We start from the raw sequence: 18,082 nt of genomic DNA on the forward strand, positions 1-18,082 counted from the left end.
ATTCGTATCGCGCGCATTTAATCGCGACCTCAATTGGCAATTGGATCATCCGAGCATCGGAAGTCGCGATCAACTGGATAGTTTGAACGATCACACCAGTTTCGTATCCAGGTCTCGACACCAGGTTTCAGCGATATATTACCGAGGCGGACGGATAGGGAACAGAGTCGGAAACGTTGATGTGGTGGAAACTGTAAGACAAAAGTAACGCGATAGACTAATGTCTCTTTCTTTTATTAACGTTTCGTACAGAAAGCCGTCTACTCGTTTCAATGGGTAACAATTCTGTTACGTGATAAGGCGAAACACAATTCAACGCCAGCTTCGATTCGTTCGATGAGATAGTTGCATCGCTTCCTTCCGATCTCGTCTCTTCTTCGATTCGAATGAAACTCGGTTAAAAGAGATAGTAGGTCTGAAACACAGGCGCAAACAAGTGGCTGACAAGATCAAAACGATAAACGAAACTGTCGTTCGTTGAATCAGAATTGTGTACTCACCCGCGGAGATGATTCCGCGTAACATTTGTTAAACCTGTACGCGTACTCGCAATTGTCACCTTTAGCTAAAAGAACGATCGATTAACGACCGAAATGACCGTGCAGGATCCGATTAATCGTATGCCATCGAGATAAAACTGGTGGAGTGTTGTTGTTTCACATAAGTGATGGTTTTGGGAAATGAATGTACAGGAAGGAACAAAGAGAGGTTTCGATCGAGAGGTTTCGATCGATCATTAAGACGAAAAATATAACAAATAGAATATAGATACCCAAATATTTACCGATCCCCTTGCACTCGCTGATCGCTTTCTGCACCTCTGCCCTGTAAGCTGGTATTCTTTGGAAAAACGTGAGCATGCCGTTCAAGCTGAGTTCTCTCTTGTCATCGACTAGCCCGAATTGTTCCCACAAACAGTACATGTAACACTGCGAACCAAAGAGAGAGCGCTTCTTTCTTTTCCGCTGAATAAGTTGCCCAAAACCGCGGACATACCGCGACACACCGACTTGCCAACTTTACCAATGTATTATTACCTTCAATTGACGTGTTTCGGGCCACTGACCATTCCTCACTGCCTCTATATCCACTGAGACAGGCAACAACCAAATTAGACTAATTTATTTATTAATTAAACGACGCGTCATTCGATCGCTACTCGACGGTCCTCCTACCTGTCGCCACCCCTGTTTGCGTTTGACAAGCATTCACCACGCTAGCTGCCGTTGCGATCATTTCGTCCGAAACGAAACTCGGTCGCGTCTATGAAACATATTTTTCTTATCGTTAATCCTCTCGAGTTCGAGTCAGATCGAAATAATTACTGTCTATCTATATAAATCTATCCGTTTCTTTTTCCTTTCCTTGCATGCATATCCTTAGCCAAAGCTCGATGCGCGCGCGATCGCCACCGCGACCGCGCGACCATCGCTCTTCCTACTTCTTTCGAATTTCACAAGTAAAAACAAACATCAAATAGATCGAAACAGGATCGTCTGCGAAGAACAAGATGGAAAGAGAATATTTTAAACGTGATATGATGTATTACGTACCCCACAACGAACTACTGGCAACCGAATCCAACAGACGATCAACAAGCTCAACAATACCGTGTAATTCATGATTCGTATCTGATATCGGAACGATATAAGTCGGAAAGAAATGTCGGAACGACTGATTTCCAATCGAAGCTAATCACGAATGAAATAACGTGGTATGGACGACCCGACGTTACGTTCGGAGGGCGAGAAAGAGTAACGACGATTAGCGATGTCGGTGAGCGCGAGGGCGCGACTGAACGTCTACGGTCGACGGCGATGGATCGACCGAACAAGGGGGAGATCTCTCCACCTCGAAATCTCATGTCGCCACCTTCGCTGCGAAATTTAGTCCACGCTGTACACTCGTTCGATTATATCCCTCGTTCCGTTGATAGATGACAAAACGGATCGTGTCTTTGCCTAACTTGCCTTCGATCATCGCATCGATTATCTTGTTAAACTATTTTTCGAACCCCGACGATTAAACCGTCTCTTCAAAGTCAAAAGACACACGGGTGAACGAACCTTTCGATTCTACATATATAGGCCAGGGTGTACGCATAAATGCAGATTTGATTGGCGGATATTACCATTTTGCGATCTGACCCTATGTAATTCCTCTTATCTCTAACACATCCAACCGATTCAAATGACTCGTTTCGTTCCTATTCATTCGTCGTTTACAAATTGCAAAAGAACGAAGCTTATTCACAACTACCGTCGAACGAGAACCAAATACCAACAAACGAAAACGCATCGTGTTCGTTCAGCTCTTTATCCCAGAACTTCGTCTGTTTGGTTGATCGCCGACGAAAGTTTTCCTCTTTAATTTTATTTCTAAGCTCACTCGCAACAACGAGATTGGAGTTGTACAATCGATAGGCAGTTATAAGATCGTGCGTTCTGATTTTTGATTCGCAATCGCGTATTTTTGACACATTATCTTAACATCAACAGAAACAAAGGGAAAGAACGAGAAAGGTTTAGTAAAATATTCGCGCCAAAATACGAATAAACGTACACCTAACATATCTATTCAGCGCGCGAATCACGCGTCAAATAAGCAAGGGAAGCATTTCGTGGGTCAATACAATTCCGGCGAAGGTAGGCGAATATAGCCGAACGAATCGCCAGTAACGTTGTCTCGAGTACAGTCGCCTTTTAAAATTATTGACCATTGACTTGGCCGAACGCGAGTCGTAGTAATACTGATACATATACATGTATATGTATATATACACATATATTAGTCATCGAAAGAACGAGGTCATTCTACGAAATTTGCACAATGATCGTTAACTCAATGTCCGTCGAAATGTCGTGTTTGTCGCGTGATCAATTTTCTCATTTAACATAACCTTTTTAACGATTGTATCTTTCCCGCTGCTCGCGGATATACAGTCAGCTGATTTAGTATTGACGGAATATAAGCCGTCCTTTTTCCATAGAATAACAGGTAAATTTGATTAGATTTGCAAGAGATCTTCCTTCGGGCGTTCGTTTATTTGGAAATCTTTCAGTCGGATGAAATTTGTTCGATTTTCCACGGATGAAACGATTCCGACGAGCTGTTGGCGGTCGATGACATACACAGTACAGTCTGACCGAATTAATATTGACGCATTCTAACGCACGTTTGTTTCAGTTCTTAAATTGAAAACATTTCAAAGCCTAAATAGCGATCATTACGTGGTTTTGCTGTGTCGCATTTCAAATATTTCCTCAGAGAGAAGAAGTTTTTAAACAGCGATGCTTCGACGAATTTGGAATCGCGAAAGACAAAACAAGGACAAACGAATCTCGACAGACTGTACAGCTGAAGTTGTATTGACTACAGCGTTTTCTTCGAGCGACTGCATTTCGGCCAAAACGAGGTATACAACGGATATCGAGAGTGAAAATATAAAGTGTCGTCGATGATCTGCAACACTGAATGAATGATCTTAATTGGAAGAAGATAAATCAAGGTAAATTTATCGAATGAAGTCGAGTTCGTTGAACGTTCCAATTGCATTCCGTCGACGCCAACATTTCGATCCATTTCTAGCACGATACCATGTCGAAGACAAGAAAGAAACAATGCTTTTTAAAATACGTTCATAGCAGAACTTCGGTCACGAAGTACGAATGATACGATGTGGAAGTTTTCGAAATTTGAAGATCGCGCGACAAACGAAAAGGATATCGCAGGAACCTAATTAAAATTTCGGAAAACTTTCTGATCGAGCACTGCCATTGTCACGTGATCCATCCTATTCTTACGTCACTTTTCGCGTAAAATTTAAAATTTTTTGCGACACTCTTGTCGCTTGTTTTGGATGAAACGATTCGGTAACTTGAAACAAAATGGGAAAAACGAGAGGAGTGCATGAAACAACGCCGGAATTAAGAAATCGAATGGTAGGAATGTATGAAGCAGGTTTAGGCCTGCGAGAAATTGCAGCCGCCGTAAATTGTTCGGTACGTAGTTTTCAAAGACTGCATCATATTACTTTCGATGAAACATACGATATTATGTGCATTGTGTTTTATCGTTTTAGCAACGTACAGTAAAGAGATGGTTAAACAGATTCGACAAAGAAGGCACGGTGGAAACTCGGGAACGATGTGGACGTAAGAGAGCAACAACAGCGGAACAAGACGAAGCAATTGTTCGACTAGCCACACAGACACCGATAACGGCAGCAAAAGCTGTACTTCCTGCTTTAGGACTTACTTGTTCTGTCGATACTATACGCGAAAGGTTACATAAAGCTGGAATTCATAATTGGAGTCCTTCGCGAAAATACATGCAAAGAATCCCACTCGGGTTAGTTTTTTCGATGTTATCTGCTACTTTTTAAACGTTAATACCCTATTCTGTTTACGCCATTCGATTCTGCCTTTCCATTCACAGCGATACGGATGGTGTTGCTATACAACAACCTGTATGGAGACCTACTGGAACGCAATTAGGGAAAAAAAAGTCTTCCAGAGATCCTAATAAGAATGAAAAGAATGCTAGTATAGCTAAAAAGAGAAATCCACTAAGGAAAATTAGAGCCAAAGATGTTTATGTCGGAGATGGAGCACCAACGGAAAGCGTAAAGTCTTCTAACGAACAACAGGCATTTATATATCAACAACAAAGTGCTTCGCAGACGCAAGCCAATGAAATACAAGCACCGCCTCAACCTTTACACCCTCAGACAGATTTTGGCAATACTCTGAGTTTAACTCAAGAAACGCAACCTATTTATCAGCATCCTGGTCTGAATATCTCTCAGAATTGGCCTCTAGATTTAGTACAAGGAAGTCATCATTATTCACAGGTTTGTATACTCTGCTTGTCCTTATATAAACATTCGTTCGATATATCATTTCTTTTCCCAAACATTAGGGTCAACAAAATTCAATATCTCACGAACAAGTAGTTTCCTCTCAACAGCTCCAAGAGTTGCACGCGCAACAGGAACGGCAACACCATATCCAACAAGTACAACAAACGATCACGGATCAGACTCATAATCTTGATCAACAACAAGGGCAACTTCAAGCAGAAGTTCAGCAGCAACAACAGCAGCATCGTGATCACTTACATTCTCAGTTAACTAGTCCACAAACCAGTACGAATTTAGTTTCTGATAATTCTAATACTCGTGGTTCTCAAGATAATAATCAGTCTTCTAGCATAGAATCTAATCAGGATAAAGTTTCATCGGAAGAAGGTAGCACGAGAAATCAACTACAAAAAAGGAAAAAAAAAGGCGGGAAAGCAAAAGGGACATTGGAAACCAGCGTTGAAATTCGAAATCGTATGATCGGCATGTCCGAAGCTGGTTTATCCACGTTATCTATCGCGCTTGCAATCGACAGATCGGTAAGAAGGAACATGTTCGTCTTGATGGATTCACATAATTACAATGATCTCGAGGGTAGCCCCGTATACGCAATGCTCGTTATTAAATAGGAACGTACCGTTAAAAGATGGTTAGAACGTTGGCATAAAGAAGGCAACGTACAAACTAAAGAAAGAAAGGGTCGTCGACGAATCACTACTAAAGAACAAGACGAAGCCATTGTTGCTATGGCTACTCAGCAACCGCTGACTGCAGCTAAACATGTTGCGCCTGCTCTGGGTTTAAAATGTAGCGTTGATACAATCAGGGAAAGGCTGCATAAAGCCGGTATACACAGTTGGAAGCTTGGAAAGAAACAGGGGTTAGTATGTTAATTAAGAAACCAAAAAGAGGAAAGTAAAAAAAAGGAAGAAAAGAGAAACAAAGGAAAGATTATCCTTTAGTACACACGTCATATACATACATATATATACATATTTATCCGTATCAAGCAATGGTCAACTATTTTAGAGAAGGAAATGCTGTACATACTGTACACCTTTGGCAACCAAGTGGAAATCGACCGAATAAGCCAAAACTACCGGGCGAGAAGAAGAAAAAGTCAAGCAATAATAAAAAACGCGATCAAGCATCAAACAACACGCAGAAACGATTATCTACTAGAAAAAGAAAACCCGAAGCGGTTCCAGTGAAAATGGTTTCACCACCTGCAAACATAATGTCGGAACAAACTACTACTTTATCATTCCATAATCCTGGAACAAGTAAGATCAACATACCTTAACATAATATCATAATGTATTACTTTTGTACGTATGATCAAAACTAATTGATAATTTTGGAAAACCACTTTTTAGTGGCAAACTATGTTTCAGGTTCTAATATAATACAACCTATTCATAATATTTCCGCACCTCCTTCTACAATTGTTCAATCTCAATCGCATCCGCCAGCAGGTCCTCCGCCAGCATCTCAATCGATACAACCAATCAGTTCTATGATGCAACAAAGGCCTGACTGTCGATTAGCACCAGCAATTGTGACACCCGTATCGGGTCAAGGAAATACCGGAGTTGCCTATCCATCGTGTATGGTTGGAAGTAACAGTCACACAGGACACATGGAACAACCAGATCCTTTAAATTATGAACCGTACATTTGGAGTTTCTAATCATCGATTACACGAATAACATTAAATCATAAACTTCCAAATCACTTTTACAACGTATTGTTCCAAATTTTTTAACTTTTTATCACATCTTATAACGTTCGATTCAAAAACTCAAATTATTACATTAGCTTTACATTTATACTATTTATGATAGTAACGTGAAGCTAATTTGTTAATCGTAAGTCGCATTCGTAGAAATATTTCAGTATTTTTACGATTGCTAAAATTTGGAATAAAAGCCTCAAATAAATATTATCGAGTAACTAACGGTCTGTAAAAATTGAAATAGTATGTAAAATTTTAATCGATTATAATTAATCTTTTAATCATCCTCATAAATATATGAGTTAATTCATTAGAAGTAATTAATTTAATTGTTAATAGATACCGAACAGAATATGACATTTTTGGAAAAAAGATTATTTTCTTTGTATTGTTTTTAAGATTGGATGTATCATTTATATGATTATAAATGCAATATCGTAAAATGATGGAAAAGCTTTTTGTACCGAATCGAAATTGTGAAACGAAGACCTTTAAATGTTCACTTTTAACGCATAACGATGTAATCGACATCCATCCTTTACATGGATAATAAGTTTTGATGAAATTCATATATGAAAAAACAATGTTATTCTAAGTATAAACTTTTATAAAATATTTTCCTTAAATTTAAAGTTATTACTTATTATTAAAAATTTAGTATTAGAAATTATTACTTATCAATCATTATTATTACCAGTATCAATTCCATCGATTTAAAGAATTTTCATGTTGAATGAAACTAATTGAATCAATTTAAGTCAACGTGAAAAAGACACGTCAGTATTGTGTAAATATATTGCGCATATGATCGTAATTAAACAGATATATTGATAAAAATAAAAGAAAAGTTATACAATGTTTATTTTGCTATACAATGTATTTTATCTTTGAATCGTCATTCACAATGTGGTAATGAAATACGTGAAATAAATGACTGTAAAAGTAGAAAATTTGTATCACTATTATTATTATTATTATTAATGCTATTATTATTATTGGTATTGTTACTTTCGTCTTTGCGGAAGTTTCAGGGATGAAAACAAATAGTCTACGATGTTTTAAACTGTATACTTTTTTTATCCTTACATGCATATTTCTTATGACTATTCAACGTGTCGCTGTAAGAATTTGTCGTGCAAAATGATGTTCTACATTACTTAATAATACGATTCATCACGTAAGTTCCCATATGTGTGAAACATTTTTTAGTACATCATCAGGATTGTTTTTATAAAACATAAAGAATCCTTGAATTTGCGCTGGGCTAACTTGTTTATTTTGCGATATTACAGTTTCTGTGAACTGTTTAGCAAGTTTATTTGCTCTGTCGTCAATATTCCTATAAAATCTCAAAAACATTTGTTCCACTTGTTTTGCGCTACACCAGCCTGAAACCAGAGAGCACCATTGATTCAGTACCATAAAAATTCGATCCATTTTTTATCGTTTAAAAATATAGTACCTATATACTCTTTTACATCTACTCTACCAGGCCTAACTAACGCAGGATCCAATCTTTCTAAGTAATTGGTTGTCATAAATAGAATTCTTGCTTCCGTAGAAGCAACGCCGTCCAAACAATTTAATAAACCACTAAATGTAACTCTATTCAAACCATCATACGCAGCTTTCACTGTAACAAAATAAGCGGAAGTTGATAATGCTTTAATGTAAAAAATTATGTACAATCTTATGAATTTGCTTCAGATTTGCCACCTACTTTCTTTGCTTTCTTCTCGGCTAGCAAATGCGGCATCAATATCTTCCAAAAGAATAATAGTTTGTTGCGGGGCTACCGCTAGTAAGTGATTTAATCTATCATCCGTTAAACCTCGCTCTGATAAGTTTAAAACACAAATGCCCAGTTCTAATTCACCAGCTAACGCAGTAATAAACGACGATTTTCCGCAACCCGGAGGGCCATATAATAAGTACCCTCGCCGATATGGAATTCCTACACCAACGGTAAACGTGTTTTGTACTTTGTGCGACGTTTCCCCGTACTATTATTTACATACCACGATCACTATACCATGCAGGATTTGTCATAAATTCACGACAATCGCTTATTATCCTTTCTGCTACCCCAATATCTAAAACGACCGAATCTAGTGGTCTTCGTTTCCTGGGATGTCCAAATTGTCTCCATTCACTTCCCATTGCGGTATACATTATTGTTTTGCCTTCATACTCCCTTAATGCCATCTGTCTGGCTACAAATAAATATTTGTTATTCAATAATATTTTAGCAATCCTGGCATAATGAGCTAGCCTCTTACCCTCTTCTAAAATATTAAAATAGATATTTTTATCTCTTCCTAAGGCTGTAAGTTGTACCGTTTCCCATGGTATACCCATTTGTATATCCAACGATTGTTGTTCTCTAGTTCGATCTACCCTTATCCAATTCCCTTCATATCTATTTATTTGAACATTAAACAAATAATTTACATTTAATCTAAATATATAATACAATTATGAAAACATTTAACTATTGTAATTTTAGCCATTATTACAATGTATCATACTTGTCATTGCAAAATGAAATATTGCAGTGATAAGTACAGTTATTTCTAACCTAATAAAATGTGTTCCAATACTTGGTATGAAATCATATCTAGTTTTTATGTGACCTGTTTCTTTTTGCTCGAAACTTGTTTCAACAGACAGATGTTGTGTTTCTTTTGCACCTTTGTGTGTAATCCATTGTAAAAGCCATTGGTAGCTTTTATCACGGCATGGAACTTCTAAAGTGATCATATAATGTCGCCTATGTTTAAAAAAAATTCAACATCATATATTATTGAATGACAGATAACATACAATTTGGATGTAAATAATACCTAAATAGTATCATTCCTGCTTGCATTCCTTTTCGTAACATCGCTGCTCCGGCACCTAACCCAAATAGACCAAAACCAGCTCCGAAATATGGATTATCGGATAAAGTTTGCACGTAATCTATTATCGTCATAATGCAATTATTTGTTTCTTTCTTAAACGCAGTAAAAGTATTAAATTGTTTTTATTACACTGCTTCATATGTACCAATCCTTCTTATGATATCAGTATCAGTAACGTTTAACTGTTTTTCATAACATACAATATTACTTTTCATTTACATTACATTTAAAACCGTCTAACTATAAAACAAGTTCTTCTTGACCTATTCTCGTACAATTTGAATACTATACAAAATCATAAGAAAGAAGAAAAAAATATTTTTTGGTTTAGGTTGCACAAAAGAATCTAGGAAATTTATAGATTTGTTTCAGAAGCGCATCGATAGTCCTAGATTAAAAGTTTGCAAGTAATACATTTTTGAAAATGATTCATTCGTTTAAAAGGAATATATTACTGATATCTGATACTATATTTTAATAAATCGTCACATCTAGTTTGTGAAATCTGTAAATGAATGCTATGGGTATAATAATCATTCATACTAATACTACGTACTACCACGTATAAACTTAAAGGTAGCTTACGTAGCCGAACTTTTTCACCAGTACGATATTTACCGCACGTGCTCTGCATGGATTGGCTATTATCGTTATCCAATTCTTCCATAATATGAGTTTCATGGTAAATTTAAAGGTATGCAAATTTCATTAAAAGAATCCTTTTCTCCCATACTACGACATCATAAAAATCTATTAATTATATTATTCTTATTTTTAATAATTTTTATTATTTACATTTTTTTTCGTTTTATTCGATAGTCTAACGTCGATATGAATAGGAAGTTGTATCACTTTGATCTATCAATTATTTGAATATAATGATAGAAACATATCTTCGTAACAATGAATATTGATGTATAATAGATACGTTTAGTAGTTCGGCTATTTCATTGTATAGCAAATCAAAAGTATAACTTTTATTCTTCTCAAATTCTAAACATAGTAGTATTGTCGCGGAAACATATTTTTCAACCTTATCGAACCTCTTACATTTTTACTACTACTTTTCCTACTATTAATAATCTTAATATTATTTGCAGATGCGGTTAATTATATTTTTTTATTTTTTACTACTGTGTGTGATATACATTAAAGCAGACAGAAGGGTAAATAAATATGTAACCACTCTAATAGATGCAAAATGGAAAGAAACACCCTTAGCTCTTGAAGCTGCTGAATATCTAAATGATGAAAATCCAAGTTACTTTTGGAAATTCATAGATGCTTTTGCCAATTATGATTTAAGAAATGGTAATTTTCATCTATCTTAACCTTCATTAAATTAGCAGCAATATAATTTCATGTTGTTTTCTTTTTTGTAGTTACAGAAAAAGAAAACTATGATGCTGTTATTGCTTTTGCTGAAAAATATTTATCTCAATCAGAGGTAGCATTAATGAAATTGGGTCTGTCTTTACGAATTTATTCGGCACGAGTGGAAATGTTCACACAAATGGCAGAAAATAAAAATGTTTCCATCTTTGATTGTTATAATGTAGTAGATGTCGGTGGAGTGTTTACTTGTTCTTTAGAAGAATTAGAGGAACTAGCTAGTCAAGTAGGTGACATGTAAACATTTGATACATGTATCTATTTTAATTGATTTCATTTATGCATTTTATCACTTATTACATAGGATACTTGGTTACGTCCAGATACATATAGTGTAGATCATCGTTATCATACGTCTCAGCAATCAGAAAAGATTATTATATTGTATGGCCAGATTGGAACACCAAAATTCTCAGATTTTCATAACAAATTAAAAAGTCTTACAGAAAATAGAGGAATTAGTTATATTTTGCGACATTATTTAAAGGTATTGTAATTATACCTGGTGTAACAGTAATAACAAACTTTTAACGTCTTTTATTATGGTCTTTGCAGGATAGAATAGACAAAAATGTACGTTTATCGGGATATGGGGTAGAACTGCAAATGAAGTCTACAGAATATAAAGCAACAGATGATTCGGATATCAAAGATAATGCAGGAAAAGACTCAGAGACCACTAATGATAGCACAGAAGAAATAGATGGAATTAATTTTGTAACATTAAAGTAAGGTGGTTATATCTTAATATGCATATAAATTTGATTTTCACGTTAGTATTAATTCTGAAGTATATATACGTTTTCAATTTTTCATTTATTCCGTTTTACCTACTTTTTCGTTCATTTTCTATTACTATAATTTGGCTTGATCATTTTAGAAACTTGTACCCTGATAAGCAATTAGAGCTGGATAAGTTACAAACTCATTTACTTGAAACTAGTCATGAAATTGGTGCTCTAAAAGTGTGGCAGTTTCAAGAATTAAGTCATCAAGCAGCTGAAAGGATAATGAATTCTCCCACAAACGAAGCCATTAATGTTTTGACGGATATTTCGCAAAATTTTCCAATGCAAGTAAATATCTTTTTACAATACATATTATTGATCCTGTTGCGAGCATTTTACGCTTTTATTTTATGTTGTTTAGTATTTCCTGTTAATGATGATATCCTAATTTATTTGAAGGCAAAATCTCTAATTAGAACAAAAGTGAATAATGAAATGAAGAAAGAAATGAAACTCAATCAAGCAATGTTTTCTACAAGTTTAAATATACAACCCACAGATACTGCACTTTTTATTAATGGCTTATTTTTTGATCTAGAAGCAGTAGATGTGCTTAGTCTTTTAGAATCATTAAGAAGCGAATTAAGAGTAATGGAATCTCTTCGTAAAATCGGTACGACACATGTTGTATTGTTAGGAATAACTCGTTAAGTGCAAAATGAACTATAACATTATTGAACATCTCATTTATAGGATTTAATAACAAGGAGATGAGTACATTGCTGACTTTGGATTTGTCCACTAACATGGATAAACAAGAATTCGCAATGGATATAAGAGATTCGGCAATAATTTGGGTAAACGATATCGAACAGGATTCAGCTTACGGAAGATGGTCGTCGTCGTTAACAGAATTATTAAGACCAACTTTTCCTGGCATGCTTAGAAATATTAGAAGAAATTTGTACAATTTGGTTTGTAAACGTTGATGATCTAGAATAATTACAATGTAATGTTAGACAGTTGTAAAGATACAAATCTATCTAAAAATTGTATATTTCAATAGGTATTAATTATCGACCCTTTAAGCGGAGAATCCACCCCTTTGATAACTTTAGCACAATCTTTATATCTACATTCCGCACCATTAAGAGTAGGCTTTGTTTTCGTAACAAATCACGATACTTCTATAACTGGATTGACTGATGCTAGTGTTGCCGTTAATAATGCATATCATTACTTTGCGGAAACTAAAGGATCGGAACATGCTTTGCAATTTCTGATAAATGTAAGGCCTTACAGTATTCGATCATTTGTTGTGTAGTTTCATTAATCATATATATGAAATGAACGATATTTGTAATTCATGATGTATAATTTTAGTTAGGAAATTATATTGGTTCAGAAGGTCCAGACGTAGAAGATGTAAAGAAAGCAATAAAAGTGCAAGATTCGTCTGCTAACGTAAATTATATCCTCGGTGAAGAATCTGAATATGACGTAGGACGTCACTTAGCTAATGATTTCGTAAAACGATCTGGTTTTAAAAAATTTCCGCAAGCTTTGCTAAATGGTGTACCTTTGTCAGCCGAACAATTGAACGCCAACTCATTCGAAGAAGCTGTTCTATCTACGATCATGTCACAAACGCCTGCATTACAAAAAGCAGTGTATCGAGGAGAAATAACCGAAGGAGATGATGTAGTCGATTATATTATGAATCAGCCAAATGTTATGCCTCGGTATGAGATTTTATTTAAAAATTCACGAATATGATCCTTGCGATTTCAGTTCGTTTATTATCTTTATTCACTTGTTATAGCTTGAACGAGCGAATATTGAAACCGGAGAAACACACATGGTTAAACTTAATCGGCATTATACCTAACGATAAAGATTATAGTAAATGGAGTCCTCAAGATTTATCAACATGGTTGATGGATAGAATGCGTTATTTATACGTAACACGACGCACAAGTGTACACCATTTATATACCTTTTGGGTTGTAGCAAATTTAAATGATGCAGAAGGGAGACAATTATTACGCGAGGCGCTTGAATACATAGTAAGTGATTTCTCGCGCTTGTTTATGCACAGAGTTGTACAATAAAGTAACTAAGTAAATTATTTCCATTAATATTTAAATATAATTGTGCGGTGATTATGATTCAGGATTCGAATGCAGATGTCAGAATTAGTGTAATCGTTAATCCGCTCGACGGTACTAATGATGATAATACAATTGATATTAATCAAATAGTTCTAGCTACGTTACATAGCCTGCCGGCAGATAAGGCTATACGTTTTATTCGTAACATAATTAAAGAAGATGTTGCTAATGGCAAAATTGACATAGAGGTAATTATTTTTTTTTTTTACGAAAAAATTTGGCCATGCTAATGAATATTTAACAAATTATCGTAAAATTAGGAAGAGGCTGTAAAAGAACAGTTGAAAAACCAAGCTGATGAATTGTTTGTACATCGCCAGTACGTGAAAACGGTACTAAACCTGCAACAAGGAGTTAGAGCGATCGTGTGTAATGGAAGATTAATTGGTCCTTTAGATGAGGGCGAAGAATTTACAAGCGAAGATTTTTCGCTTTTGGAAAGATTCAGTCAAAGTATTTATGATGATAAATTGTTCAAAATATTAATAAAGGGACAATTGTTGGAAAATGATGAGTATGGTACGGAAGTTAATCTATGATAACATATACATATGATGTACAGCTGTGGTATCTATGTTATTTGAATGATATAATGTTGTAATGATCTTTTGTGCAGAAAAAAACGAAGTCACCGATGATATGATAATGAAAATTACATCCTTATTAGCATCGCACCCTCAAACGCGGAGCCGATTTCACGTTCCATTTCACGGTGATGAATATAGGTGAGTGTGGAAATGGTAAAAAAATCATTTTTATGAGCGAGTTTAAACAATTAAACGATTCCTAACATTCTGATTGTTAATATATCTAGCGCCATAAAGGTTCCAGCAACAAATTCGGACGAAGTGGCATTTACCTTGATTGCTATCGTTGATCCAGTATCTCGCGGCGCACAAAAATTGGGTCCGATTTTAAAAACGCTTCGACAATCTTTAAACTGTAACGTTAAAGTGTTTTTAAACTGTTTGGACAAAAATAGCGATATGCCGTTGAAAAGGTATATTATATACTGTTCTTTTAATTTCATACGAAATTATGTTACTACATTGAGCTGTTCCTTTTATATTTATGCATTTTATTTATATTACTTCAGCTTTTATCGTTTCGTGTTCGAACCTCAGTTACAATTCTCCCCCGACGGACGTGTTAATGGGGCTATGGCAAAATTTACAAAATTACCAACTTCATCTCTTTTGACACAGTATATTCACGCACCAGAAAATTGGTTAGTGGAAGTAGTTAGGAGCGTGTACGATTTAGACAATATTAAATTGGACAATGTAGCAATTGGAGTGCACAGGTAAGTGTATCGCGTTGGAAGAAACTATAGATCACAATTAAAATGTGTTTGTTGTATACCCACAATTCTTTGTTACAGCGAATTTGAATTAGAGCATTTACTTCTTGAAGGTCATTGTTTCGAAGCAGTAATCGGAAATCCACCTCGTGGATTACAAATCACATTGGGAACGGAAAAGCAACCACTTATGGTGGACACTATAGTAATGGCGAACTTAGGATATTTTCAGCTTAAAGCAAACCCAGGGGAATGGATATTGCGTTTGCGGCAAGGACGGTCGGCAGAAATCTATGATTTTACTACTATTGGTGGTCAAGATGTTTTACAAAACGGCAATGACGTAAAGGTTGTTATAAGTTCCCTCAGAAGTCACGTGTTGAAAGTCAAAGTATCGAAAAAGCCGGACAAGGTGGGAATGGATCTTTTATCGGAAGACGATAAAAGTTCTGGCTTATGGAACTCTATTTCTAGGTAAATAAAACTTGCACTGTTCGCTTTTGTATAGGTGTATGTCGAATTTTAGAATAGTTTTTAGAATAGTTTTAAATTCGCGTTGGCACTAAGTATATATAAAGATATGAAATATTTTTAGCACATCGTGTTAGGCGATCCTCTAACTTTAATTTCTGTTTATTTTCTCTCTCTTTTTAGCTTTTCCAAATTTTGGTAAGCTTTCAACAACTATTTAAACATTATCGCGTATAACGTATATTGCTCGTAATGTGTAAAGATACATAATTATTTTACCAATTGTTTCGCATCTTAAACGTGCGTTATACATCTGAATACAACACTTGTACGGTTATTCAATCACGTTACATACCTTCCTGAAATTCAACAAAAAAAAGAAACAGTTGAATTTCTTTCATTTCCTAATTTTATCGCTCTCTTCGAAATTAGGACATTTACGACAGCAGACGATAGTGACGATGAGGATGAAAAATTAAATATCTTCTCTTTAGCCTCTGGACACTTGTATGAAAGATTTCTGAAAATTATGATGTTGAGCGTTATAAAGCATACCAAAAGTCCGGTCAAATTCTGGTTTCTGAAGAATTATCTATCACCAACGTTAAAAGTAAGCGATTACGTTTATGAAGTGGAATTAATAAATAAATTAAACGACATATTTCAACAAATCTTCCTTCATTTTAGGATTTTTTACCACATATGGCAAAGGAATATGGTTTTGAATATGAATTGGTACAATACAAATGGCCTCGCTGGCTCCATCAACAAACTGAAAAGCAAAGAACCATATGGGGTTACAAAATACTATTTTTGGATGTGCTGTTTCCTTTAAACGTTAAAAAGATAATATTCGTTGATGCTGATCAGGTATAATAATTACGTACAAGCAATTACTGTAAATCATTAATATTTTTGTTATCTTTGCTTTTACTACTGTTACTTCTGTACGATCGTAATAACATTGTATTATGTTAGGTTGTAAGGGCAGATTTAAAAGAATTGGCGACCATGGACCTCGGCGGCGCGCCATATGCATACACTCCATTTTGTGACAGCAGGAAAGAAATGGACGGATTTCGATTTTGGAAACAAGGTTATTGGCGAAATCATTTACAGGGGCGTGCTTATCACATCAGTGCTCTGTACGTGGTAGATTTGAAGCGATTCCGACGTATTGCAGCCGGAGACAGATTAAGGGGACAGTATCAAGCATTGAGCCAAGATCCTAATAGTTTGTCTAATTTGGACCAAGTCCGTACGATACTAACAGTAATACCGAAATGATTCGATTAAATAATATATAACGATTACAAATGAGCGCGTCGTTTTAGGATCTCCCCAATAACATGATTCATCAAGTGGGTATTAAATCACTGCCGCAGGAGTGGTTATGGTGTGAGACTTGGTGCGACGATGCATCCAAGAAATATGCCAAAACTATAGACTTGGTAAATAAAGTTTATATCATAGATTCGTTACATTTAGTTGATAATACATTTCTAACGTAAACTTAAACATATTGTTCGATCTTTGCATCACATAGTGTAATAATCCAATGACTAAGGAAGCTAAATTACAAGCTGCCGTACGTATATTACCGGAATGGATAGGTTACGATGAAGAAGTAAAAGCCTTACAGATGAAGCTGGAGAATGAGAATAGACAAACGGAGAAGGAGGAAAATGGTATTGATTAAACGCATCGATTAAACAACGATAGCCAATACTTTACCAATGCTTCTCGCAACATTATACATATCAATAATATTATATATATCAATCTTGTTATCAATTCTTCTTGTCCTCTTTTATTTTAGAAACATTCGAAGATGTGGAAGATTTTACCAAGCACGAAGAATTATAAGCAGAAATGGCATGAATTGTACGGAAATCGATCAAGAAAAGGGAAGAGTTTTGCGAATAACTTTCCAAAACTAGTTAAATTTCGTTTTCAATATATGCAGGCACATTGTTGCAGTGACGCGTGATCTTTTTTAATGCTGAGGAAGTAAGAAGAATACGATACATTTACACGCGAATATCGAACGCTGCAGGGTGAAATAGATTACTGCAACTGATTCTATGAAATTCAGCGAAACATTCAGCCATTTGAAAATGGATCGTTGTTATCGTAATATCGTAGTAGTTAACTGTAGCCGGACAACTATGACCGTGCCGTTAACACGATTGTGATTTTGTATTGTCTACTTTATAGTTGTAAAAAATAAACTTGTAACGTTTGTAAGCAATTTTTTATAAATACACGTTCCTTCGTCGAATGAGAATGCTTTCTCTTGTATATAGAATAAGAAAACGTTCGACCTTATATGAAATTTTTCGCAATATTTGTCCATGTATATCAAAATTGTCACTCTGAGAAAAAAAGATCAATCGATTAATTTATAAAGTAAAAACATTTCCGAAAGAATACATCTTATTTGGCTAGTAATGACATCTTTCGTCGATAGAAAAACATACAACTGCGATAGATCGAGCGCGGTGAGCGGTCGAGACAAGTT

General features: G+C 35.4%; 4 protein-coding genes across 9 annotated transcripts; 2 read left to right on the forward strand and 2 right to left on the reverse strand.

Moving 5' to 3' along the window:
- Positions 1-218: 218 nt before the first annotated feature.
- Obp10 (odorant binding protein 10) lies at positions 219-2,270 on the reverse strand. Of its 2 annotated transcripts, none has more exons than XM_076618763.1 (6): positions 1,554-2,270; positions 1,176-1,263; positions 1,038-1,090; positions 785-929; positions 501-565; positions 219-415 (listed from the first exon to the last, which is right to left on the reverse strand). In XM_076618763.1, exons 1-6 carry the CDS (start codon positions 1,620-1,622, stop codon positions 398-400), a joined length of 438 nt encoding a protein of 145 aa, XP_076474878.1. In that variant the 5' UTR covers positions 1,623-2,270; the 3' UTR covers positions 219-397. The 2 variants fall into 2 exon arrangements, with proteins under 2 accessions (XP_076474878.1, XP_033193289.1); XM_033337398.2 differs by having other exon boundaries at positions 773-929; positions 1,554-2,262.
- A 601-nt stretch (positions 2,271-2,871) lies between these two features.
- LOC117158469 (uncharacterized) lies at positions 2,872-7,546 on the forward strand. 3 transcript variants are annotated; one of them, XM_076618758.1, is made up of 8 exons: positions 2,872-4,001; positions 4,082-4,350; positions 4,438-4,852; positions 4,921-5,146; positions 5,216-5,400; positions 5,491-5,741; positions 5,891-6,144; positions 6,238-7,546. In XM_076618758.1, the coding sequence occupies exons 1-8, from the start codon at positions 3,888-3,890 to the stop codon at positions 6,549-6,551; spliced, it is 2,028 nt and encodes a 675-aa protein (XP_076474873.1). In that variant the 5' UTR covers positions 2,872-3,887; the 3' UTR covers positions 6,552-7,546. The 3 variants fall into 3 exon arrangements, with proteins under 3 accessions (XP_076474873.1, XP_076474871.1, XP_076474872.1); XM_076618756.1 differs by having other exon boundaries at positions 4,921-5,400; XM_076618757.1 differs by having other exon boundaries at positions 4,969-5,400.
- Positions 7,547-7,645: 99 nt separating this feature from the next.
- Positions 7,646-9,751, reverse strand: Bcs1 (mitochondrial chaperone BCS1). The gene is made up of 7 exons (XM_033337393.2): positions 9,440-9,751; positions 9,175-9,366; positions 8,876-9,015; positions 8,615-8,809; positions 8,317-8,550; positions 8,059-8,229; positions 7,646-7,984 (listed from the first exon to the last, which is right to left on the reverse strand). Exons 1-7 carry the CDS (start codon positions 9,568-9,570, stop codon positions 7,770-7,772), a joined length of 1,278 nt encoding a protein of 425 aa, XP_033193284.1. The 5' UTR covers positions 9,571-9,751; the 3' UTR covers positions 7,646-7,769.
- A 291-nt stretch (positions 9,752-10,042) lies between these two features.
- On the forward strand, positions 10,043-17,808 carry Uggt (UDP-glucose-glycoprotein glucosyltransferase). 3 transcript variants are annotated; one of them, XM_033337367.2, is made up of 24 exons: positions 10,043-10,193; positions 10,600-10,810; positions 10,882-11,117; positions 11,196-11,378; positions 11,447-11,619; positions 11,772-11,967; positions 12,079-12,292; positions 12,373-12,593; positions 12,686-12,907; positions 13,003-13,361; positions 13,442-13,685; positions 13,793-13,978; positions 14,051-14,309; positions 14,407-14,515; positions 14,605-14,790; positions 14,887-15,093; positions 15,172-15,564; positions 15,745-15,759; positions 15,994-16,171; positions 16,249-16,431; positions 16,540-16,815; positions 16,896-17,012; positions 17,108-17,249; positions 17,381-17,808. In XM_033337367.2, exons 1-24 carry the CDS (start codon positions 10,170-10,172, stop codon positions 17,425-17,427), a joined length of 4,581 nt encoding a protein of 1,526 aa, XP_033193258.1. In that variant the 5' UTR covers positions 10,043-10,169; the 3' UTR covers positions 17,428-17,808. The 3 variants fall into 3 exon arrangements, with proteins under 3 accessions (XP_033193258.1, XP_033193260.1, XP_033193261.1); XM_033337370.2 differs by lacking the exon at positions 10,043-10,193 and adding an exon at positions 10,333-10,467; XM_033337369.2 differs by lacking the exon at positions 15,745-15,759.
- Positions 17,809-18,082: the final 274 nt, after the last annotated feature.

The sequence above is a fragment of the Bombus vancouverensis genome, chromosome 5 (assembly GCF_051014615.1).
Source record: "Bombus vancouverensis nearcticus chromosome 5, iyBomVanc1_principal, whole genome shotgun sequence".
NCBI lineage: Eukaryota > Metazoa > Arthropoda > Insecta > Hymenoptera > Apidae > Bombus > Bombus vancouverensis.